Source organism: Sparus aurata, chromosome 10, assembly GCF_900880675.1.
Source record: "Sparus aurata chromosome 10, fSpaAur1.1, whole genome shotgun sequence".
Classification (NCBI taxonomy): Eukaryota; Metazoa; Chordata; class Actinopteri; order Spariformes; family Sparidae; genus Sparus; species Sparus aurata.
Window position 1 is genome coordinate 17,812,522 of NC_044196.1, and position 25,400 is coordinate 17,837,921.

General features: G+C 39.9%; 1 protein-coding gene across 1 annotated transcript in view; it reads right to left on the reverse strand.

Moving 5' to 3' along the window:
* The window catches only part of adisspb (adipose secreted signaling protein b), a 36,134-nt gene that overhangs the window by 7,758 nt on the left and 2,976 nt on the right, over positions 1–25,400 (reverse strand). Inside the window, exons 2-4 of the mRNA XM_030431481.1 lie at positions 22,904–23,007; positions 12,776–12,915; positions 2,730–2,868 (exon numbers count right to left, since the gene is read on the reverse strand). Coding sequence (XP_030287341.1) covers positions 2,730–2,868; positions 12,776–12,915; positions 22,904–22,922 — 298 coding nt within the window. The 5' untranslated portion in view covers positions 22,923–23,007. The remainder of the gene's footprint in view (positions 1–2,729; positions 2,869–12,775; positions 12,916–22,903; positions 23,008–25,400) is intronic.

Consider the following 25,400-nt stretch of genomic DNA (forward strand, 5'->3'; position numbering starts at 1 on the left):
AGTTTTGTTTTTATGAATCCTCAGAGACGGATTGCTGAGCTAACACTATCTGAACTGTCTGCGGCTCTAATCCTCGGCCATCTGGTACTCAGAGCAGCCCGAAACAATGACGCTGAGAGTAACTTGCGAAGTATTTCGCTCATGTCTGCCTGCAATAAAAACATACTCAACCGTTTTTTTTTTTTGTATTTGTCTATTAAAGCCAGAATTCATGTTTTAACGTATGTAGCTGAGCGGGATCAGATAAAAACTTGTACTGAGGAGGGAATAGATCCAAACGCAGCATGCTGGCATCATAACGTTGCCTTGCCAGATACATTTAGTACAAAGTGTGGGAAGGGATTCAAGTCCAAAGTTCAAAGTATCTATATTATCTGTTACAGAGAAACTGGTTTGCAGCCACGTAAATACAAACCCTACAAAACACCTAAACACAGATGCACGACCAGCAAGCATCAGGACAAATTGGACAGAGTGGCTCAGCAGGAGATCAATTTAGCATCCAGGTCAGAGTACAACTAAACAATCAGAGCTATCTGTGTGTGTGAGCAAGCTCCAGACAACAACAGTTCTGTATTTTCTACCAAAATTCAATACATTGTTTTACTGTTCTTTTTCTGAAGCCTTAAACTAGAATTACTGCCTCTACTTTTGAACATCAAGTATCCTGACTTAATAGTTTAATCCTGTCAAACATTTGTGTCTAGTTTTGTTGTAATTATTACATTAATTCTTGGAAAAAAAAAAGTGTTTTGTGAGGTCACGTTGACTTCTGACCACTGGCTGCTAAATTATAATCAGTTCATCTTTGTGTCATAGTGGACATTTGTACCAAATCTGAAGAAATCTCCTAAAATACCATTTTCAACTTCAACAGTATTGACAGCCAGAAAGAGAGGATGCCTGGTTGCTCTACTTAACAGAATGTAGGCAAACTTTATATAGGATGCTCTGGGAAAAGGGGAGAAAAGGGTGATTGCAGAGGCAATGAAGGCCCAAAAAGAAAATACCAAGAAATGAGTAAAGGGGCGTTCAGACCAAACGCGATAGACGCGAATACAATCGCTTCAGACGCTTAATTCGCGCCGCGCCAGACGCTCCATTCGCGCCGCGTGATCATTTTGGACTATTCGCGTCATTCGCTTCATTCGCGCTTGCCCGCTTGCCCGCTTGCCCGCTCATTTTTGAACCGGTATTTCTCAACCCGCTGTCTTTCCACGTCTATCATGGCTGATATCACCACCGTTGCTGTACTGTACCTGCTGTACAAGTCCCAGAAACGCCGGAAAACCACCCGCCGTCGTGTCTGGGTTCATGAAGTCCTCCGAAGACACACAGAGCTGGGGGAATTTCACTGTCTCCTCCAGGAGCTCCATCTGGATGACGACCGGTTCCAGCGGTAGCTCAGGCTGACTGGAGCCCAGTTCGAGGACCTGTTAGCTCGGGTCGGTGCCAGGATCTCCCGCCTGGACACCAACTACAGGCGCTGCATCTCAGCTGTGGAGCGCCTGTCCATCTGTCTGAGGTGAGCTACAACTAGCTTCTCCTCCACCGTTGCCCTGAGCAACCGTAAACAACCGTACGTGATGGAAGTGACGTCGTCGGCTTGAACTCGTCGCTGATTGGATGTCGCGGCGCGATGCCGCTTGAAAAGTTGGATATTTTCAACTTTATTCGCGCCGCGCCAGACGCTTCATTCACGCCGCGCCAGACGCTCCAGACGCTTCAGACGCTCCAGACGCTTCATTCGCGCCGCGCCAGACGCTCCATTCGCGCCGCGCCAGACGCTCCATTCGCGCCGATGTCGCCTGAATCGCGTGTAATCGCGCCATTTACATTGATTTTCAATGTAGAGTAGCCGCTCCATTCGCGTCTATCGCGTTCGGTCTGAACGCCCCTTAAGACAACACAAGCCTTTATTCTTGCAGCTAAATCATTAAAACAGCAATCAATAAAACAATGCAACATGTTCAACTATAAGGTCTTCAAAGACCTTCAAAGGCATTTTAGTGTTTCGTTCCTCAATTCCTGATATTTTCTTTTTTGGAGTGCCTGGATTGCCTTTCTAATGTTGACAACATTTTTGAGTACTGTCCACAAAACTACAGGTGTGCATAGAGGGGACAGGTGCCCCTCTATAAGGGTGAGGTTTAGTTACTAACTATTAGGTTTACCACCAAAGTTTAACCGTGTTTCCACCCGAGGTACCTGGAACATTTAGCCACAGGAATTACTTTTTTAAAGAGCTAAAAGGTTCCTTCACACGTTGTTCTCTGCTTTTCTCTGTGATCTAAAGATTCGGCAGAGGGGAGTCAGTCTGCCAACGGCTGTTTTGACATGTCATTTTTGCATGCAACCGTCTTTCATCTGTTGTCTGCTGCCTTGTCTGCTTCCTTCTCTAAATCTAAGATGATGTGTTGACTCAAAGCACAATGAACAAAACACAAACTGGTTTATGGCTGCAGATTTTTTAAGTTCCTGTTCTTTGTAAAGTTCTACCCCCCTGGGCAGGGACTTTTTGGGGCGTAAAGTAATGTCCCCATAACTTATTTTGGACTCTGGTCCCTGTGGTGGAAACACAGAGTTCCCTCAAAGGTCGGTCCCTGAAGAAAGTTCCTGCATTTTCTTGTTTGAAAATTTCTGCTCTGCATCTAAAAGGAGCTCCGCAACTTATGAAGTTCGACAACCTGCTGATGTTTAGTTTGTCTCATCCCCTCATGATCTCTTACCCTCCGGTGCTGGTGTGATATCAGTGATACGGAGGTGGGGACTGGGCACCGGTGCTGGACACACATCCTTCGCCAGGGCTGGGACCACGGGCAGGGTGAACACTATTTCATACCGGTGCTGCGTCTTCAGGAAGCCGACCTACAGTGAGATGGAGAGAGACATTTAAAGAGCAGAGATTTAACGATTGGGAGGGAAAGCAATGGCCGTCTTTCTCTCTCCCACAAACTTTGTAATAATCCGAATGTGATGGGGAGAGAGAGATTTAAACTGCTTCAGCTCCGCCTCACATCGCATGGTTTGAGTCTATTACAGCTCGATAAATAAAGGATTACTTCTTTATGACTAACATGGATAAGTAATTCTCACAAGCGCCATAACGTTGGGCTGAGCTTTCCTTGTGGGAGACCTCTCATTGAAACCATTAGTTGTTGCTCCAGTGATCTTAATCCGTCATCCTTTGCCAGATTGGCAATTTTAGCCTGACGGGAAATAAAACTGAATCACCTTCTGGATTTCACCCAAATCTTCCAGTAACGCTAATCCCATGTGAATAGATTTGTCAGCACTTTAAGAGCTAAATCGTATTTATGGTAACATGACATTCACAGTTCGTTTAGAAGAAAACAGGCATAAAAATAGGCAGTTGTCGAATTTATGTGGTAGCAAAGAACAAGTTGAATATCTCTGACCTTTGCTGATCTTTAGCGTAATTAGTCTGCAATTAATCTCTTATTTACAGTCAACATCTATTATCATTTGGGACGCAACTAACAAGTACTTTGATTAATCATTTAGTCTATTAAAAGTCAAAAATGGTGAAAAATGATTACTACAAATTCCCTGAGCCCAGAGTGACGTCTTCAAATTGCTTCCTTCTCGAACCAACAGTCAAAAACTCAAAGACTCTTCACTAATTGTCGCAAACGAGGAAGAAAAGCAGGAAATTGTTGAATTTAAGACGCTGAAACCATCAAACGTTTCACATTTTTGCTGAACTGACTGATGCAATTGATTGATTATCAAAGTAGTCGGTGAATAACTTCATTACAAGTGACTAATTGATTAATCTACCGATTGTTGCAGCTCTAATTACCGTACGTAATTCAATTCTAAAGAGATTTCTAGTGACAAAAACACCAACCATTTTCACAATTGATTAAATAGTGACAGTTTTGTCATTTATTAAGCAAAAACACCAAACATTATCTAGTTCAAGCTTCTACATATTGCTTATTTTCAGATTTTGTTACCAATTTCTAATGTTTTGTTGAACGATTAACTGATCAATCAACAATTATAAATAGACTGATCGCTGATGAAAACAATGAGATGCATCCTTAAAAAAGATAATCTATTAGATTGTACCTGAATTTTCAGACTGACTGAACTATTTCTTGCATTCATAACTAACCCAATCAAACGTACCGCTGTCTTATCCACTGCTTCCAGCACAATTCAAACTTTCACTCATATTGCCTGTAAGCAAAAATTCATTCTGAAGCTGAGAAGGCAGTGAGAGAAAGAGAAACAGAGGGCTAGAGAGAGGGGGGAGATGTAGAGGTAGCAGTTTGATATATAGCAAAGAGAAAAATTCATGAGAGAATCATCACAGTGTGGAAAAGCCTCACAGAGGAGACAGGTACCAAAAAAAAAAAAAAAAAAAGAGAGAGACAGACAGCGAGAGAGAGGGAGAGAAGGAAACCGCAGGGAAGTGCAGGCGAGGAGAGATAAAGCCCAAAGCCCCTCGAGCTAGAGCTGCGAATGGCAGCTTCAGCCCCACATGACCCCTGGTTAAAGCAATGTGCAGAGCAGATCCTGCAAACAGCATTAGGTGAGAAATGAGAGAGGAGAGCAGCGAAGGAGCACTGCAGAGAAAAACAACAATCATTCTTCGAGCGCAGTCCCACGCATGTCCAGAGACTGTGAGCCGTCGCTGAAAAATTCATTTAGTTGCGATTTCATGCTGCAGTTTTGGACACAAAGAGGCTGTAAAATTATGCAGTGACACAAAAGCCAAAAGTGATTCGTCACATTTCAGTTTTAAAGCAGTTTAAAGGGTTTCTGGTTCACAAGTCTAACGAAAGTGTGCACTACTGAGTGATGACGGTAACATGGTATCATTTCTAAAGATGGACTATGTGTAACACTGTCAGTTGGGCACACCCAGAGAAACAAACGACTCAGCGCTCATCCAAAACAATGTTGCAATTCTTTTCCGCAACTTGAAGGGGAATACCGCACATTTTATGAACTTGAGTGAACTTGAATATTGCCCAAGACAATTCACTCACTATCTATTATCATACAACACTTCTTATTATCTAGAAACCGAATGTTCTTACACGGGAGATATCACTTAGGGGAGAGAACCGACAATCCTCCGTGGACAGTGAATGAGGCACCAAGGCAAAATTTATTTATGAGCTCTTTAAATTCTGGTTTACTGCTGTCGGCAATGCTCGAATATAAAATTATATTTCGGTGCGACTCCGTGTGGAAACTCGGTAAAGTCATTTTCATTCATTTAGAGTGCTGTCATGCATCTTATGCAGATAATCTTACTTTAATCTGAGTCATAGCCAGGGCAAACAGAACTTGATAAACACAAGTGAACTTTCTGAATTACTGTGGTATGTAAACGTCTTGGTATAGCTTCTGATTATAAGCAGCATCAAAAAAGGTAAATGTATTTACTCACTATCTATGGCCAGAGCTGGTAGAGATAGAAAACAAATACAATAGGATATAGGACGTGTTATGACAATGTCAGTATCTGCCAACTTTTGCTCTGTGTGTGTGTGAACATTGGCGTGCTGCCCACCAACATGCTCCAGTTACAAAATAAAAATTGCTTGTTCACCCCTCCAGGCCATTTGGTGGCATAAGTGGTAGCTGGTTTGCAAAGAAAAAAAAGAAGAAAAAGATGATGATGATGAGGAAGAAGAAGAAGACAACAACGAAGATGACAAACACGGCCAAGAAGGTGACGGAGAAGACGACAAAGAGGAGGAATGATAAGACGAAGATGAAGAAGATTAAGAAGAAGGGTAACAAGAAGATGAAGAAGAAAATGAAAAACAAGAAGACAAGGAAGAAGAAAAATACTTAGAAGACACAGAAGAAGAAGAAAAAGATGAAGAAGAAGACGACAAAGAATAAGACGCAAAATCAGAGGAAGAAGAAGTGTGTAGAAGTGTAGAAAATTAAGAAGACTAAGAGGAAAATTAAGCGGACGAAAAAGAAGAAGTAGGTGTAGAGGAAGTCTTTCAAAGGAATATAAAGACACTCAAACGACATTGAACTCCTAGCGAGAATTCTCAAAGAGACACAAAAAGGCCGACCGGCAGCTGAAAAGCTGGAGCAGCTATGCAGGTGGGGTAAAGCTGTTGTAGGTGTATTTACATGCCAGAAGACGTGAAGCTATGGTAGCATTTGCTTGTGCTCGCATGATGGATACAAGTATGATATTCACTCTACATTAAGCTCTGGTTTGGTCTCCGCTGATCAGTCGGTCGGTCGGTTGGCGCTGAGCAGGTGGTGTACAGGAGGCTACACAGAGCATGTTTGCTAACAACTGCCTACTGCATATGAAAAACACGCCAAATTTTACCAAAATAGCTGTGGGCCAGAAATTCAAAATGACTAGAAAGGTGCTTAAAAGGCTGAGTAGAGCTGAGAATAACTGCTGAGTCTGGTTGATATTTCTCTGGTAGTCACTACAAGCCTCACCCTTTAGAACACACACAGTCATTTGATCCATTATTGAAATACACATATTGATTTGTGGTAAACACCTGTTTGGCCTCTTCAATCTCCCTTCTCTTAATTAAAAGCAATGTTTCCCGTTTCCTGCCACCACACATCCATGTAGTCATTAACCCCTAACGTGGTTGGTCAAAGTAATACAATCACAGTCTCAGTCGGCTGAGCTGAAGTAAGTTCAGAGACACTGGCTCGGCTGTCCTGTGAAACACATATCATTTGAATAAAAAAAAAAATGTGTGGCATCTGCAGGCTGCACTCCTTCAGCTGATCTCTGTAGCTCCGACAGCAGCTCATTTCCATACCCTGCTTCACCGTCATTATCGGGAACAGGAACATACACACTGTAAAATTAACACGGATTATGCGTTGTTGTCTACAAGACCCCGCCTGCTGCATGGACACACAGAACTTGTGAAATCTGAATAACATTCTTGAATACAGCTGTTGTCTGCATACCGCTCCCATCCCACACACTCCCACCTCATCTTAGGTCTGTCGGTGAGCCCCCCCCCCCCCCCCAGCCATTACCATAGCAACACTACCACCCTCGGCTCCACGATGAGCCACGATGGCGGGCTGCGAGTATTCTGTGCCCACTCTCGAGCACGCTTAAAGAGCTCTGAGATGCACGCACACACTCACTCACACTCAGGCTGTTCTGTGACTGTGAACAGCCAAGTTTGTAGTCCATCTCACACACACACGCGCATGCTAACACACGCTGACACACAGTTTTTAAGCAAATTGATTTGGCTGTGACTTAGTTTCAAAGCTTGGAAAGGCTTAGTTACAGTGAGCCTGGACAGAACTTTCCTCTGGGATTTTTTGGTATAACTGAGCAATATCAGAAGAAGAGGCCTGACCCTAAAGTCTTCTGAATTAAAGCAGATACACCATCCAAGTCAAGTGTGCTTGTATCTTCAACCTGAAGAAAGTCATATCCACGCTTAAACATGTCATAAATCCACAGAAAATAGGAAGAAAGGCATGTCCGGTTATTGAATTTATCGACCAAAGTGAGAAGGTCAGGCTCATTCAGTGACTGCGAGAAGACTCACTCAGTAAAATTGATATGAACAATTCTAGGAAATTATCCAACAGCAGGCGGGAAATCTTTCAGACAGCCACTCTAAAAACATTAGCTACTTGAGATGCACTTGATTTTGTGTGCCAGCCACTTGAACGGATATAAATCGATGGCTTGTTGGATAAATCATGCGGTTGGGCCTCTGCCTGAGTGCAAGTCTTTTCTCAAACATTTAAATCAGTGCTTGTGAACTGCTTTCACATTAGGGGCTTTTGTTCATCCATAGACAATGATCTCATTGTTAGACTCTCTAGTGTCCAAAACTGCAGCCACTCAATATCAGCACTGACTAGAAAATGTTTATTAATGTTTCTCATGGTTCCCATTTTAGGTTAGCACAGTGGATCTCAAGCTATTCTCTCTTTTTATATGCTCATAGAGCATTAACGGGTCAGAAACAAGACCAATTGTACTCACTTATAGATACTAGCTACCCAAAAACACCAGATCTTCCATCGAGATCCATGAATTATTCCCTGAGAGATTAATACAACTGTCGAAAAACGCCCTATCTAATGTTTTAAGAAAGTGAGAGAAAATTCCTGGATCCTTGTCATGGGGTCTATTCTGGGCGGAGACCCATCCTCCATCCAATTTTCATGTAAATCTGTTCAGTAACTTTTGTGTGATCCTGTTACTTTTACACAGAGGCTTCGATGAGAATGAATAGACTTCAGGTTGACTCATAAGTATACAGGGCTTGTGAAAATGAGGGGTTAAAAGCTCCCCCAGAAAAGTCATGCCCCCCTTCCCACAGCAATAATCATACAGTAAGCAACTAATACAAAAAGGATCCAAATTAATTTTAGTTAACAAGGTCAACCCGATAGCACTGTAAAACTCATGTTTGTTTATCTTCCCTACGTAAATCCTATTAACTCTGTCCCCCCTTCAGTGGCTTTCTGCCCCCTAGTTTGAGAACCATTGGTTTAGTCTGTTAGCATGCTAACATTTGAAAATTAGCCCTGAGGCTAAGGGAAATGTCATTAGGTATGAAGTAATTTGGTTATGAACTAGAGCTGCACGATATATCTTTTGAGCATCACCATCATGATGTACATGTGCGCAATAGTAACATGCAGGGCCTGTTATGTCTGAGGCAAATTAATCCATCTAATTTCAAGGGTACCTGACACACACTGTGCATGCAGACTGTGCATGCGCAGCGATCCACCAATCACATTAGTTCTAATTCAGTGTGCCAAAGCAGACCACGCCCCTGCACATGGAGTGAGTCACCGGTAACAACATTGAAAAAAATGAGCAACGAACAAGAGAAATTCACTGAAAATGAAGACATGGTGCCAAAAAGAAAAGCAACGTCAGTTATCTGGAATTATTTCAGCTACAAGAAGGATGATATTGACCAAAAATGTGTTCTGTGTCGACAGTGCTTTGCATCTGTTGCCACAACCAGAGGTAACACAACTAATTTGTTTGACCATTTACGTCGGTACCACACAGCTCAGTACGACAAAAACAGGTAAGATCAGCGCAGGTTAATTGTCAACAAGATAGCAGCAGTGCAGCATTACATAAAGTGCTGTTCAGGTCATCTGATGAAAATTCCTGTATTTTTTTATATCGCAATATATATCGCAGGGTTAGAAAAATTGTAATGTCAGTTTTTCCAATATCGTGCAGCCCTATTGTGAACCAACATATTAGACAAATATAAATACTGACCTGATGACGGTTCTAGAATAATTCAAAATGATAACTACAGGGTTCGTACACATTTTTCAAGGTCAAATTCAAGCACTTTTTAAGCACTTTTAAGGGTCATATTTAAGATTTTCCAGCACCTTATTGCTGGGGTAAAATACGTATCTACAGGAATATATAAACTCATTATGTTTTCTTCACTTTTTATCACAATTATGTACACTGTATTATGCTGTAAACATCTAAAATTATGTTTCATAATAGCAAAAACTTCAGAAATTAATTATCCAGTCTGATCCCAATTTTGTGAAAGACACAGATTTATAATGTCAAACACTTTCAAGCACTTAAACTAAAATCCAAGCACTTTTCAGACCTTGAAAACACAACATTGAAATTCAAGTACTTTCAAGGATTTCAAGCACCCGTACGAACCCTGTAACAAAAATTGTTGAAATTAAATAAATGTCTGACAATTTCACTAGTAAACCATCCAATAGTTGTAGAGATATTTTTCTCAAAACCACAAATGTGAACCTCATGGTCATGCTAGAGGACAAGTCACGGTAACCATGAAGGTCTAATGTTGATGTTGAAGTGTTTCACTGGATAAGAAGACATCTTTAACTGCCAGAGGCCCTAAAAAGAAAGTCAGAGACAACCAAAGTCGGTGGAATTCATACTCTGGAGACAGTGACTGTCTGTACTGCAATTCATCTTTCTGGATCAAAATGTTGGACAGACAGAAGGATACACCAGTATTGTTATCGAAAGAGCCGAGTCTCTTGCTTGGATAAAGACTGCACTATTTGACAGATTTAAGAATTTCTTTAGGTAGGTTTGCAGTCTCAACAGGCAGTGTGGGAATTTGAAGCCAAAACACATAATCTTTCATATCCTGGGCTCAAATCCAGCCTCATGTTTCTCCCCATATTTTCACTAATAATAATAATAATAATGTTACAATGGTGAAGGGTGAATAATTACAACAACATTAATTGAAAGAGATAAAGCTCTGAAAAACTGCTAGGTGGGATTAAAGAGCTGTGAAGAATGCCTCAGAAATAAACAAGCTACGTTTTAATTGTGCAATTAAACAGAAGAGGTTTCATCCGTGCAGCCCTTCATTAGCATCACCATCATCAGCAGCAGCTTCAACGTTAATGAAGTCTGCACAACCTAAAGAAGTCGATAATGGTCACTGATTGTCAGCCTCAGACACAGGGTTACGTTTTTCCACTCGACCTTATTATCAGTGCAGTTATAGAAGTTTCGGAGCCTCTGGCACCTTCTGTTCCCTCTGCTTGGCTCCTAAGTTGAGCTCCTCCAGGGTTTAAGGGCTGACAGCAGAGAACAGATGAGAAGTCTGATATCATTGTTCTGTGGCTTTATAGCCGACAGAGGAGATTAACGGTGATGAGAAACGACTATAATCTTCTCCGGGATGTTTTGCAGATAAAAGCCTACCGATGCTTGTAGAGACTAAGGGGACTGCTCCATGATATCCAAAGAGTTACCTTCTAATATTATTTCCACCAACAACATGGCATGCAGGAGAATTGAACCCCGATTATGACCAGTTATCAAACTTTAAGGGCCAGTGGCTATAAAGATATGAGACTAGAGTTTCCCTATATTTCAGTCTGTAAGACGTTTTAATCACATGTTTTATTTTGAAACGAGTCCATAAAGATATTATTAACCTGGCAGGACATTTCACTTGGACTTGGCTTAAGTTATCTTCTGTACACGGTGTCCATGAAGCAGATGGAGACTTAATAATGGCGGCGGCCTGGGCAGCAAACTACTGCAGACTATTTTGGATCAGCATCAGATGATGCCAGATCATGATCTTTTTCAGAAGTGCCTCCAAACGTTTTCAGCATTTCCGCACAACTCCTTGAAACTAAACTTGATCCGTGCCAGATCATCATCATATGCAACATTTGCAGGTTGAGGCAACTCATTTCAGATTAACATCATTGTTTTGCAGTTCATCGAAAGTTACGGCTGTAGATTAGGGAAAAAAGGGGGAAACAAACCACTTAAAGCCATTTGGATAGAAAAAGTCCTTCATACAAGAGATGCTGGTTGTATGACACATATCCTGTCCTTCCCCCTGAAAGCCAATCATTGGCTTTCTCACAGCCAAACCGGGAAACATTCATTCATCCCCCTCTCAATCAAGCTCATCAATGAGAAACGGTGATCCTAACTGAATATAGGAAATAATGTATCCACATGGCTGAATGTGCGGGTAGAAATGGAACGAAAACATGTATATTTTTGTAGGATTGAAATGCATGGTCAGGGCTGAATGGAGAAATGGAGTATTTATATATGACTGATTGTAAACTAGGAAGTAATAAACTTTTCAAGGTTAAATGTATGTGGGTATAGAAACGGAGTAATGAATGTATATTTTTTAGGATTGAACGCATGGGAAGTGATGTATCTGGACAAAGAAATGTATACAGAATGGACTGGATGTATGGATGATTATGTAAGCATGAAGAAGCGGTTGTAATGCATGCATAGCAGAACAAGATGAATGTTGGATAGGCACATGGATGGCAATTTGCACAGTAGCCCTAATGTTTTGTGTTTTTTTTTTTAAATAGGTGGCTGGATGCCTTTGTTTGTTGAATGTGGTATGTTGTATGTTTTACTGTTGTTATTGATGCAGGAATTTTCCCGATACCCATGACAAATTTCTCCCTGGGGAGACGAAATAAAATGACTTTGACTTTGATATCAGCTCATCGTGTTGTTGCACTGACGCAAGCACAACATTGGGATTCAACTCAGCATCACCCAATTACACTGTTTCCCACACACACGTTTTACTTTGGTGGCCCCCCAGGTGTATCTGGTGAAAGTTTTAACATTTTTTATATATATTTTTTTTTTATCTGTCTCCGAGAACAACGCCATCCGCAATCGATTTCCTAGTAAACAATCTGCTTTCAATTTCGTGCCTCTGCACATCGAGATTTTAACTGGAAGAAACGTTTAAAAAATTTTAGATAATATTTTATTTTTATTTTTTTTATGTCCCATTAACCATTTAAAGTGAAGTTCTGGCTACTGACTGTTAGTATTACTGTCAGTTCTCTTGATTTGGGAGAGAAATGAATTGACTGTTACCATTTTGGTATCATACATCAGCAACTTCAATTATTCTGAATTATTTTCATGAGATTATATTTTTTTTTTACTGGTGCCAGAATTGACTGTTACCACCATTCTTGGATTTACAAATCTTATTTTCTGTTTAATCACATCAGGCAAATGACGGGAACAGAATACAAACAGGATACAGAGTTATTTATCTTAGCCTTTATCAGTCAGACAGAAGAGTTAAGCCCTCGCTGCCCTTAGCCTGTTAGTGGACTGACTGTAGATGTGACTGCGCTGCGATTGAAGATAACCCTGATGGTAAGAGGCTGGAGCAGGATTGTTTTTCTTGTGTCTTTGTTAAGACAGACATACAATTAAATGGCTATGAAGTGTCAGTCTATTGCACACCTTGACCATGAAGTTGCCATCATCCTCGGGAGTCACCATGACGACGGAGTCATGCAGCTTTTCGTCAAAGTGAACGTGTGATGAGGCTCCAGCAGCGGGGGGCTCTTCTGAGAAGCGCACGCCTCCTGCCTTCGCACAACCTGAGTGAGAGGGAAGAGGAGAGAGCAGCTGAAGGTCGAACATTAGCAAACACACTGAATCCCTTTATAGGAGGAGAAGAAGCATTTAACTGTGGCGGTCGACTCCTTTCCCTGACATAGTGGAGTGTGCAGCAAAGTGCTTTGCAAAAGCAGCCACTCAGACCTTCTTCAGGTTTGAGGTGCCTGAATATTTCCTTAGACAAAGTGTTAAGTGTCCATTTTCAGGGATGTTATAAAATTTGAACTTGAACTTGAATATATAAATAATTCAGTGGGTTCAAACTCCTATAGATAAATGCCAGTAGAACTTACAAAGCAGTAAATCAGCTTATAACCTTGCTGAAGAGTCAAAAATCATGTACTGTACTCCTCCTGGGATAGGAATTCTAGTCTTATTTTACATACATGTCCAGGAATAGGAACAGTTAATTAGTAAAATATCTGGATAAAATAATTGCAATCTCATTTTTGTCTGCCATTTTGTATTTACGATGTCATATCTCAAAATAACAAAGATATACAAGGATAATAATCAAATGGAACTGGGGACAAGGCTTTGGAGAGCCACCTCCTGGTGATTGGGACATAGTCCTCCAACCTAAATGGTAAAAAATGGCTTCCAAATATCTGTCAACTGTAGTGGACACTGTGTATGAAAGGGTTAAATAATAGCAATTATATTCCCATGCTAATATGGAGTTTCTCTACATATAAATATTTAGAAATGTAAAAATATTTGGCAGACTACTGGCAGTTCTAATAGAGTTTGAACTCTTGAGATAAACAATATAAAGATGACTTTATAAATCACTTGTTTATTAAGATGATCTTAGACTTCCAGCAAATACAATCAATCTTACCTTCACAATAAAAACTGCAAAATGCTCCATGCCAGTCTCCATACAACCTCAGTTGTACAATAAAAGGAGTTAAAGAGGTTTACAATTACAAGCTAAACATATGAATACACTTTAGTCTTTAGGGGCTCTCCTGTGACACAGAGGCACACTGATATTTATTGTTCTCTGGCCCAGGCATCTATTTACTCCCAGTGCGAAAGAATGAAAACTCTCCAAATAAACCCTGTCCTCTCAAACAACAATAACTCTCTATGACAACAAACAGTTTGTCTGAAGTTTTGCTCAAAGGGCTTCGGGTCTGATTATAGAGCATCACTTTCCCAGACCTTAAAGGAGAGTGAAACATGTGCAGAAGCTCAACAAGACGTAGACAAACAGCACGAAGAATACATTGTCCCTCCTATGGTGTATTGTAGTGTTGTACACAACCTTTTAAATGTTTATCAAATTTTCTTTTAATAGAAGCCACTGGGACACATCCATCACTTAAATTTGAAGACCATTTCCCGTAGAAGCCGAGGAAACGGCTACTGCAGTCTGTTTGTGTGCAAATTAAAATATGAGATTACCATATCCAGCATCACCCCGTCTACTTCCTGGGCACCATGTGTCTTATTACCATCTTTCCAATTATTCTAGATTTATTCAAAAACTTCAAAGGTTCTTCAAACAGCAGTATGACGCCATGCTGTAGCTTTGTTTTGGAGCCAACATTACTAACTGCCAGCTCTATCAAGTACTGTGTGACAACAAAGCATAGATATGTGTTTTAAGCTCTGATTTAAGCACCTAGTCACCTTAAAATGCAAATGTGCTTAACTTTTGAAGTGGGTCTTTTGGCACTACTTGTGAGGCTTGGGTGTATTTATGCCCAGACACACAGAGTGTGAGAGCGAACACATGGGGCATTTTCACCAGCACAATAAACAGGTATCTGGAGTCAACATTATTAATTCAGTGAGATCGATGTCGGCTTAATTAGGCTGGTGCACAGCAGTCATGCTGCATATGGAGGATTTTCAATTCTGACATTTTCCCATCTTTAGACAGAGTGATGGACGGACTAAACCATTTTTTTTAAGCTTTCAGGGTGTACACAACTAGTTTAAGATAAAGCAAAACTGAAGTTATGGCCTATATCAAAGTTACAATTGTACCTGTTATTATTGAGACAAATAAGACTAATAATGTATGGTGAAAAATAAATGATATAATTGGAGATCACGGAGGTTTCCATAGGAATTGTAGACTTCAGGTTGACTTGCATATGTATACAGAGTTATGTGGAAATGAGGCATGAACATGTAAACATTCCTGCCTGAGTCATATTTTCATCAGCATTGTTGTGTTTTTTAGCAATGACGACAACGACTCCCATGATTCCACTCTACTTCTATGTCTTCTGTTTTCCCTGTTTGGTTTTCACTGTTTGTTTTCACTGTTTGGATTGAGACGCATTGCAGCAGAAATTATATACGGTGCATTCAATAAAGACCCATCGCGGATGTTTTCTTCTTCAAATATTTACTCTAGTTGTTGGTGAAATTCAGCCATACATACTGTACCTTTGAAATAAAGTTTTCAGAGACTCCTATTTAAACTTTAATCAGGTTTTCTTGCCAGCCAGACAGTTGGGGAGATTTCATACATTTATGTCTTTTCCCCAGAAAAGCTTTAAGCTGGAATACGCCTCTGCTTTTCTTTGAGAAATATTGGCAGCTATTCTCCCTCGTCATATCTGGACCAGAAATATTCCTTTAGGAAAACACATTTTTTGTCAAAAGAGGATCATTTTACTTTCTCTGCTGAGCAATGACAGGCCAACATGAGGTGAAACTGGTGCCGTACTTTCACAATCAAGCTAACAGGACAGAGCCTGGTGATAATGTATCCTGAAGGTCAATCCGGTCGACACATAATTTATATTTTATACCAAAACAAGCAGTTTCAAATGCATTTGTGTTGTTCCTGAAGACCCGTTTACTTGCGCCAGTGTATTTAATAGAACTCATATGCTGAGTTACAGTATGTCCTTGCATTACATGTAGCACAGACCATTGCTGTCCCTCTTGGGCCCAGTTCCATTAAACTTTTATACAGATTCTTATTAGAGATTAGAAATCCGTGCTATCAGCAATCTGGGTCACAATAATGAGTTCAGTGGTTACATAATCTTCCATATGTGCAGGATCACTGCGTTCGAACAGAAAGTGGAAATGAGGCGGCGGGGTGTTATATTAAAATGATATTTAATATCTAAAGCCTCAATACAAGAGATAGCACAGAACACCTTGCAATATTAACAATATCCCAGAGTGGACCTTCTGATCCCATATATATAAAAGATGTCAACTGAACTACAGCAGGCTCTATGTCTTATTCCTGTGATATTAGACAGCGCAATTTCCCAAGTCCCAAATCCAGATGAGGGTTAACACAAGTCAGGGTAGGTTGATATCATTTAAATTAATTTTCTAATCTGCCGCTGCGCCTTCACAGAAAATTCATATGTTAATGTGAGAAATTATAAACTGGTCATTTTAAAAAGTGATATCAACTTGTAAAAGTGAATGCTAGTATGTTAACACATGTATTTGATTAAGGGTTGAGTGTTGAACATTTCACAATTGAGAGTGCTGTATCATGTAGAGTATAGATGTATATGTTAATGACCTGGGGACAGTTTAATGACCATTTTCCCCAAATTAAGGCACAATGGATAGAAACCATCAAAAAGCCAAATTCAGATTTCTCTGATTTTAGGGGTGACTGTTTTACACTACATGGTTGTATTTTTATAAATATTTTTATACCTACACCAAGGCCATTTTGGAATATACTTATCTTTTATATAATGCATCTATTTCATACAGTCAAGCTGTTGTTTTTATGTTTTTAATTTAATTAAATATGTGTGTGTTTGGTATGTTATTTTCATCAGCTACAATTTAAAAGTTATACAGTGAGAATCACTTTTTATCTTCTAGGCTGGAAAATCATTTTTACAGCTCAACAAATGTATCCTGTCTGCCAAAGTTTGGCACGATCAGTGATGAGAATGTGTGAGAGACAGCTCTGATCACAAAAGTTACACCACAGCTGAGCTGTCATGCCACACTTCACAAACATCAGATCTTAACACACAGAACCACTCACTTTTCGACTGCGCACCATTCTATTTGGTACATAAGTATGAATAGTACTAGCATTTCTTTTCTACACTGCCTAACTATTTTCTGAAAAATTCATTTCCCCTACATGAACCTCACATCGCACATGCAGCACCATTCACAATGACTGGCACCATGGAAATAAAAGCAGCATCCACAAAAATAAATAGTGCAGCAGCTCAAAGTGGACGTCATCAGATTTGAGAGCTTCTGACTCATGGACTATGAGATGTTGTGATGTGTAAACACTTCATCAGGAAAAGATGATTAAGATGAAGTTCATTATAAAACCTGCTGAGATCTTTTAATGGGACCTGCTCTGTTTTTATAATCTTCACCTGATTTTCGTTTATGGCCAACTGTGAGACATCCAACATCACACATGAATGAAAGTATTCGCTGCATGATGGGTATTTTTCTACCTGGAGAACAAACACTCTTCTGGTGACTGGACTAGGACCAAGTTCAATATTTGTTTTTTTAAGGTCACTACTCCTGCTGCTATAAGACGCTTTTTGCAGGAAGCCTAGAAGTTGATCCAATAGGGCTCCATGACTGTAATTACATTCACACACTAAGCTTAATAATGGCAGGCTCTCATCCAATAAGCCAGTCTATTAGCTGTTAGAGGTAAAAGGGTGTGTGATATCCTCTACAGTTTGGAAAGCATAAAGAAAGGGGGCTTTCATTTTCAATGAGTCTAACTGAATTTTCTCTCCAAAGGGAGAAAATATCCATTCAAGAAATCTAACAGCTGCGAAGACAACCCCATCAGAGGAATGAGTGTTCGACTCATTATTCAGCTCTGCTAATGTATTGTGTTTCCTTAACAAGGGAGAAACATTTCAGAAGCTGGTCGTGGGAGTGATGTGATGTGGGTATTTACACGGATTACACTCAAACATGGCTCAAAACATACAGTAGCATCACACACTGCAATGCTATTGTGCAGACCAGCCAATTTCAGACATTGGACATAAGGTAATTCAAAAACAATCTGTCTGCATTGATCTTTAACTTTCTTTCCCTCCTGTTGAATCACCAAATTTCAACATTTTTATTCTACCAACTAACTAATAACTTATCCCACAGAGGTTGTTTTGGCAGTTAAACTTTCTCAGCCACTTTCTATTAGTCATTAACTTTCAAAGGCAACAATGTCAACACTGCCGCTGAATTAAACTACCTACTTTATGGCTATTCCCTTTATAATGGCTGACTGAGTCTTTTTTTCCTATTATCAATGGTTAAGAATTTCTGAGAAAGAGCTGCTGGTTGAGGACTGAATCCCCCTTCACAGCTGCTGCTGTGCTCAACGTTCCTTGAAAACACAAACACAGAAATGTCCTTGATAACGTCACAGTGCTTTAGGTTAATATGTGATCACTTTGAATTGGTTTAACTTCTTTTGTCAAGGTGCAAATCAAAGCAATTGCCCAATGATTGCCAAAGTTCATTCAAAATTCAATCATAATAAGAGAGGCAATTCAATGAAGCCACAAATTATGTTATTTGTGTTTGAAAAAAGGTAGTCTTAAGCTCTAGCATATTGTTAAAGCTGCCTATAACTGAGATTTAAACCCTGTGGCCAAATGTGTCTTACTGGATGCACCTTGAGTCCTTTTTAACCTCCCTACTTTTATGTGCACACGAGTACCTTTGACTTTTCATCAAAGAACCAGATGTCTTCTAACATTCTGTCATGTATTACATAAAAACCTATACATCTTTGGAAAATGAATGCAACTTTTACACCCAGCACCCTCTACATCCAAAATAACTCACATCTCTTGGGTGTAATTAGCCCAAATGTTCAGGTTTGTCACGTTGCATATTGCAGTGAGTACTACAGCGCTACTCATCCTGTCCTGGCCTCAGGAGTCCTCTTGGCGCGACCTCATTAATTACTTGCTTTGAAAAAGATTCTACTCACAGCCTCAAGTCGAGAGAAATACATATGAACCTTGTTAAGAAGATCTGAAATGCAGTACAAGCTAGATCATCAAGAACTTTGCAATATTAATGCACTATTGTATAATGCTTGTGGCACCTGACAATGCTACCACGTCATTAAACCGCCCCTACATCTCTCATCTCCATTGTTATGATGATGGTTATCAAATTGTGGGGCAGCTGGCAGCTATCTGGCACAAGAAACCAGATCTAAAACTGGCACATTGGACTGCTCTATTTCACTCCTTCAGCTCTGACCTTTTTTAAGTCATATTTGCATTGGATTATTTTTGCACATTCAGACTATAAACAGTAGGCATGCACAGTATGCAAATAAACAAAACCATTTTGTGATTATTTTGATATCAGGTTGTAATATGCGTCACAATTTTAGTCGGAATGCTAATTTTTGCATTTATTCTCACCAAAACATAAAAAAATGTTGAAGGTGTGATTTGTGCTGGGGTCGGTTCCAAACAAGCACGTTCCCTCAATCTTGGAAGATATGATTTGTAGGCCAGAGCATCTCTGCGGCCCCACAATGATTAATTTAATGTGATATATTCTGCCCTTTACCTCTATCAGAAAATTGCAGCTCTACAATTTGGACGTTGCACCTGGTCATGTTGCGAATTTGATTATATTCCGATCATCAAAGCGGTAAAGCTCTGATCCAAGCCTCATTGTCAGGCTCATTATCACAATACTGAGATCTGTGGCCTTTCCGATGGGTTGAATAATCTCAGACAAAGCCAACGCAGGAACACACTTATAGACTTTTACCCTCTCAGTGGTAGCAGACCCATAACCTCACAGATGCATGTGCACACAGGCAAATTAATATGTGCCTGTGCACGCACACAGACGCCCCGCTAAACTGGTTTATTTCAGATTAATATCTATCTACTTCTGTCTCTCCTCTAAATCTGTATGTCTGTATATCTGCCTCTGCGCTGCTGATGCACAGAGCTCTGTCAACCTATCGGTGGTCTCCTCTGAACCCTTCCTCCCTTTCCAAGGTGTCAGTACGCTCCAGATAAAAACGGCAGATTAAGGAACAGAAAGAGGCACTACATCTGGTTTCAATCAATGCAGCTGAACATGTTCACACCTCCCTGAAACACCGTCAACTACAATTGATCAGATTTCATGTGATGATCAGCATGTTGTGACCACCGTGAATCACAAGCTTTTCCAGCTAGTGAGCACGTTAATTAACAGACACACCAGGGACCTCAAGCATTTATAAAACACAAATTCAATTATGTTTTAAATTCGCTGCTTGGCCTTGGTTTAGATTGCACTAATCCATCTATACCTTTCCTTTCTCATTGCTAATTCTTGCTGAGACGTTTGCTGCTACTGACACATTTCCACTAGATGGTACAACTTGGCTTGCTTGGAACCATTCTTTTTTGGCTTCCATTGGTAAAAGTTGTGGATAGTACCTGATACTTTTTGTGGTATCTGGAAAGAACAGCAGTGAGCTAAGACCTTCCTTTCGTTGGTTGTTGGGTATCCTTGGGTATCGCCACGGATTTCCTGAATCAATTGGATTCTGATTCACAAGGCCCCAATTTGTTTAGGGGTATTTTGTTACAATACCAATTTAGCTTGGATATAAAAGAGATTCCGAGAGAACTAGAATAAACCCCCTTATGTGGTGCAAAATTTAAAATATTAAGAATTGAATAAAATCAAATTTTGAAACACAGTTTGTGAGCCTCGCTCCAAAACTAAATTCTAAATGGTTGAATGGCTTTTTACATGTTTTAAGGAAATACGTTTATGACCTTTTTAATGTGTTTAGAAGAAAATGGCTGAATTTGCTTTACACAGACTTTAAAGAGTTTTGTTGTCAAAATCAGCCCGGAGAAATTTGTGGGATATTGTTATGATTTTAGCATTTAATTGTAACAAAGCTGTAGTCCAAGAACAGCAACATATGACAGATCTGGACAGTTGTATTGCAACAAAAGAAAATGCATTTTGCCGTACAAAGCGACGTAGAGTTTGTGAGGTGCACCTGAATGTCCTTGTTCCTGTCCCCTTTATGTAAAATTCAAAAACAGTTGAGGGAAGAAGCAGTGACTACTCGCCAGTGTGGTGTAAAGCCTTTATAGATTTATGAGTTTAAATCAACCTGCATACAGCGCTAATTTCAAGTTAATTTTGACTTTCAAATACATCTACAGGAGAAGGCATATAAGAATAGAAGAACGATCTCTGGACTTTAGAAATCGATATCAGATAATTCAAATGAAGATGAAAAGTGTGTCCAATCAAGTCGAGCCAAGCAGTACCATCAGTCGATGACAACACCCATAGAGTATGATCAGCTTGTTGCAAAGTCTTTGCAAAGAAAGTTTAAGGTAACAGAGTTAGTTTCATCTGCTGTCTGAGCACTGACGACCTCATCAGTGTTTTAAAAATGCTGTTTTTGTAGTTCACATTCAAAGTAATGACAATCTTTCAGCTCATCCACCCGGGAGATTGTGTTTGTGCTCACATTTCTCTGCATTAGTGAAGAAAGGTTAAATATTGTGGCTCTTCAGAGATCCTTGCCTATTGTTAAACTGTTCCAAGGAAACAAGAACAAAGCCAAAGACTACACAATAAAAGCCAGAGGGCTCTTATTTGTAAAATACTTTTATTCTCCCTAAGGTAGCAACGCATTCTTACTTCTCCCTGTAAAAAATGAAACAAGCCCTCCTCCTGTGACATTTCAGTCCATCCCAGGTACATGAAAATTGCAAAATGCCGTCAGCAGGAAGTCAATACAGAGGCTCCCTTCACACTGCCCTTCATTCGATGACCTTATCAAAAAGAACAGAGCCTGCAGAGTGGCCCTTGAAGACAATAAGTACCTGTACTCCACAGGGGAGGAGATGAAGCATATTCATGGTTGTGATAAAAACACATGATGAGTCATTTACAGCTCTGTGCCAGGTCTTATTCACATCCATTTTTATTGAGCCCTTCCTGCTTTTGAGGAAATAAATTTGCTTGCCTTCACAAAAATTTGTCGTAAAAGCTGTCGACATCGACTCAACACACCCTGTTCCCAAGAAACCCAACCGAGACGACAAATCAATTGCGAATTTAAATTCAATCGATTAACCTTCCTGAATTGCCTCCAGGATGGCTCTCAATCACAGGGAAAACATTAACTAGTAGTAGATTATAGGATATATGAAACATTATGATTATTTCTAGGTTTATATACAGGAAGCACTACAGTGTCGCATTGATCTAAACGTGATATTTATAGATTATATAATTATATTTATACTGAAGTGTTGTGTAAAAGCAAATGTAATTGAGCACTTATAGAACTAAACACAAAGTATGATATTTCTGTAGTGAGGGGTCTCTCAATCCAAACAATAAGAAAAAGATGGCACAGTGTTTCCCACCCATATATTTTAATCAGCTAATTAACAAGCTACCTCCTAACACAGCTTGCCTGCTGCTAGCACAATTGAATAGCGGGATAAAAAAGCCAATACATGAGGTGTGTTTTGCACGAACTTTATGAGAAAGCGTACTGCTGACGAAGAAATCAATGCCAAAATGTTACATATTGTATCTCTGAATGGTATACGTCACAGGTAATGAGGAATCTGAATGTAGGAACAGTAGACAGTTTTTTCTCTCCGTTACCAAATTTGACTTGTTAGGACTTCCGCTGTTCCTCCCTCATTTCACCTCAAATAAATGCCTGCAATTCATTTTGAAGCTTTTTGCAAGATGACTGATTAAACAAAAAAATAAAATCAGATTAAATCCTGAGATTAGACCAGATTGCCTACATCTTAAATATTAACCCCTGTCCTGTTTTCTTCGAAGCACCATCTGCAATTTAAAATGGTTTCCACAGTTTCCAAAAGCTTCAGAAAAAAAGTACACAACAAGAATTAAACTACTAAAATGACATAAAATATCTCTAAATATTAAAAGACTTCACATGTATTAAAACGGTCCATGAATACAATAATAACTCACTTTTCTTAGCAGCAGCCATGTCACAGGAATTGGTCCAGCACAGTCACACTTGGACACAAACTGTCACAGCCTAGTCATGTCAGCAGTGTGACCTCAGAACGACCCTGCAAGACAAGTTAGGATAAAGAAAATGTGAGAGCAGCATTGAGTTTTATATACAGAGCGGAGGAGGGAAAGTGACAGAAAACAATAGGCAATGATTAGATCAACTGAAGTGCCCTGGAAGTTATGGAGGAAGGTTGTCGCTGAGAGAGGAATAAAATGGGGAAATAGCGGCTCGTCACATTAAGCTTCCCTGGGTGTTTTTCTTTATAAATCATGACTGCAGGTTAGCCTGTGATTCAGCTGCGGGCACAGCTGTGCAGTACTAGCCAAGCCAGGAGTATCAGCGACTCCCGGCAGAGACTTCAATTAAAGGGAAACAACAAAACAGTCTAAGAGGATTAGCCGAGGCTGAAGCCGCTGTTTGTGGGCTTCGCACAGATGGAAAAGGTTCATCACGTCTCTGGTAGGTGCCTAATGTAAATATGGATATAAAGACAAGACACATTATAGGGCATAATAACAATGTAATGGCAGAACACAAGTGAAAGGGATAGCAGTTGGCAGATATATGTTATCTTCTTCTGTAATAATACACAAGAGTAGCCTTTAATTTCAGGCTGGGGTTCAGTTTCCCCAAAGCTGTGATTTTACATACTATTAAAAACCAGGTGAGAGCTGTACATGAACACAACACGCACTCTTTACATCACTACACAGCCACCACTCAGGTTTAAGGAGTGTGATGTTGTTGATACAATACTGCTGATTGTGGCAGGAGTATCTGTAGTAGTGAAGCAAGTGAAAAACCAGGAAGTTGGCCTTACAAACTAAATCTGTAGCTGATGCCCAGCATGAGTTGGAGCAGCAACCAATTCTATTATAAGTACAAAAGCATGTCAACTGGTGCTTTGTGAAAATCAGCTTAAGGGTCATCTTTAACTAATCAGCACCAGCACGATACTGGGGTTTTGCTTCCGCTACCAATACTCTTTTTTTCCACTTGTATTCTCCTTTCAAAACAAAAGCCAGAAGATGCTGTGACAGCTGTAAGATATTTGACATTGTGAAAAATATATTGACGTATATGACATCAAATATCGCAATATTCAATATTATCTAACATCGACCCTAGCCTTGTATACATCAATACCAATATATCTATGAAGTTGGGCTCTATATAGCAATAACCACTGGTTGGACAAAAGAAGCTAAATTAAGAATCAAAGAATTACGAAAATTTAGGCTCGGAAAATTGAGATCTCTGCATTTTCAACATTTTTTGACAGAAATAACTGGCTGGTAAATCAACAAAGCTAATGCCTGATCTCAGAACAGATAGTTGACGGATCAGACTTGTGTATGTCTTATTTCAATCTTAATCCAATCTGGAAATGTTAACAACAAGATGATGTTTTACTGATAAAAAAAACTGCCTTGAAAATGTTCTTTTTCAAATCTACCCACTGTACAAAGTATGTCCTTGTTCTTAGAAATCTGCCATTTCTTTTAGTTTGTGGTAATTTTGTTAAATTGTTCCTTTTACACATTTTATAACAGTTACAAGAACAGTGACACCGAGAATCACTTGTGGTTTGCACTTCCTTCTTTTAAAAGCTCTGAAGGCCTGGAACAAAGACACAGTACCACAGGTTGTGCTTTGCTTGCTGCAACTCGGGAGGAAGGGATGTCACATCATGCAAAAGGAAACTCTCAATGCCACATCCACTGAGAACAGTTTGGAATCAGATGATGATCTAGTTTTGACAGTCTGAAATATCAGGGCCGTTTCGGGCGCCTAAATGGGTCGCTATGATTAGAAAAAACCACTGATGGGATTCAAACATATATGTCTCCACCTGTGAGAGCAGCAGCCTGACATGTTAAGTGTGTCTGATTGGATGGAAGCTGTACAAAAACTTTGCAAGATTACAGGCATTCACGTAAATGATTTAGCACAGTCATGACCATCCTTTATAGACTGTATTGTTTTTGGATGTAAAGCAGGAAAGCAGCAACGTCATTGAAAAGGAATCCAATGGAGAAAGATACACAAGCGGTCAGACAGTCGGAGAGATTTTAAACAATCTCCAAAGAATTCACTCATAACAGCCAATTCTTTGTTCAGCTTATACCTCCCACACCTGTGCATAGTCTTCCTGAACAGTTACGGATTATTACAGACATTACAGGTTCACTCACCATCTCCAATTACAGATCTAGCTTCCCTGTTGATTTGCTTACAATCAGACAAATCACCTGACTGCTTTTGTGTCTTTAATGTCACAATGCTTCCAAAAAGACAGAAAAATATAACACCTGTTGTTCAAGAACAGGTTTATCCTGTGACTCTGTAGTTATCTCTAAAGCTTATTTGATTCAGCCATCATAGAACTTGGAAAAAAGTACCTACTACTGCCAAAGTAGCCCAGTGCAACTGGATTATTGATTTTGA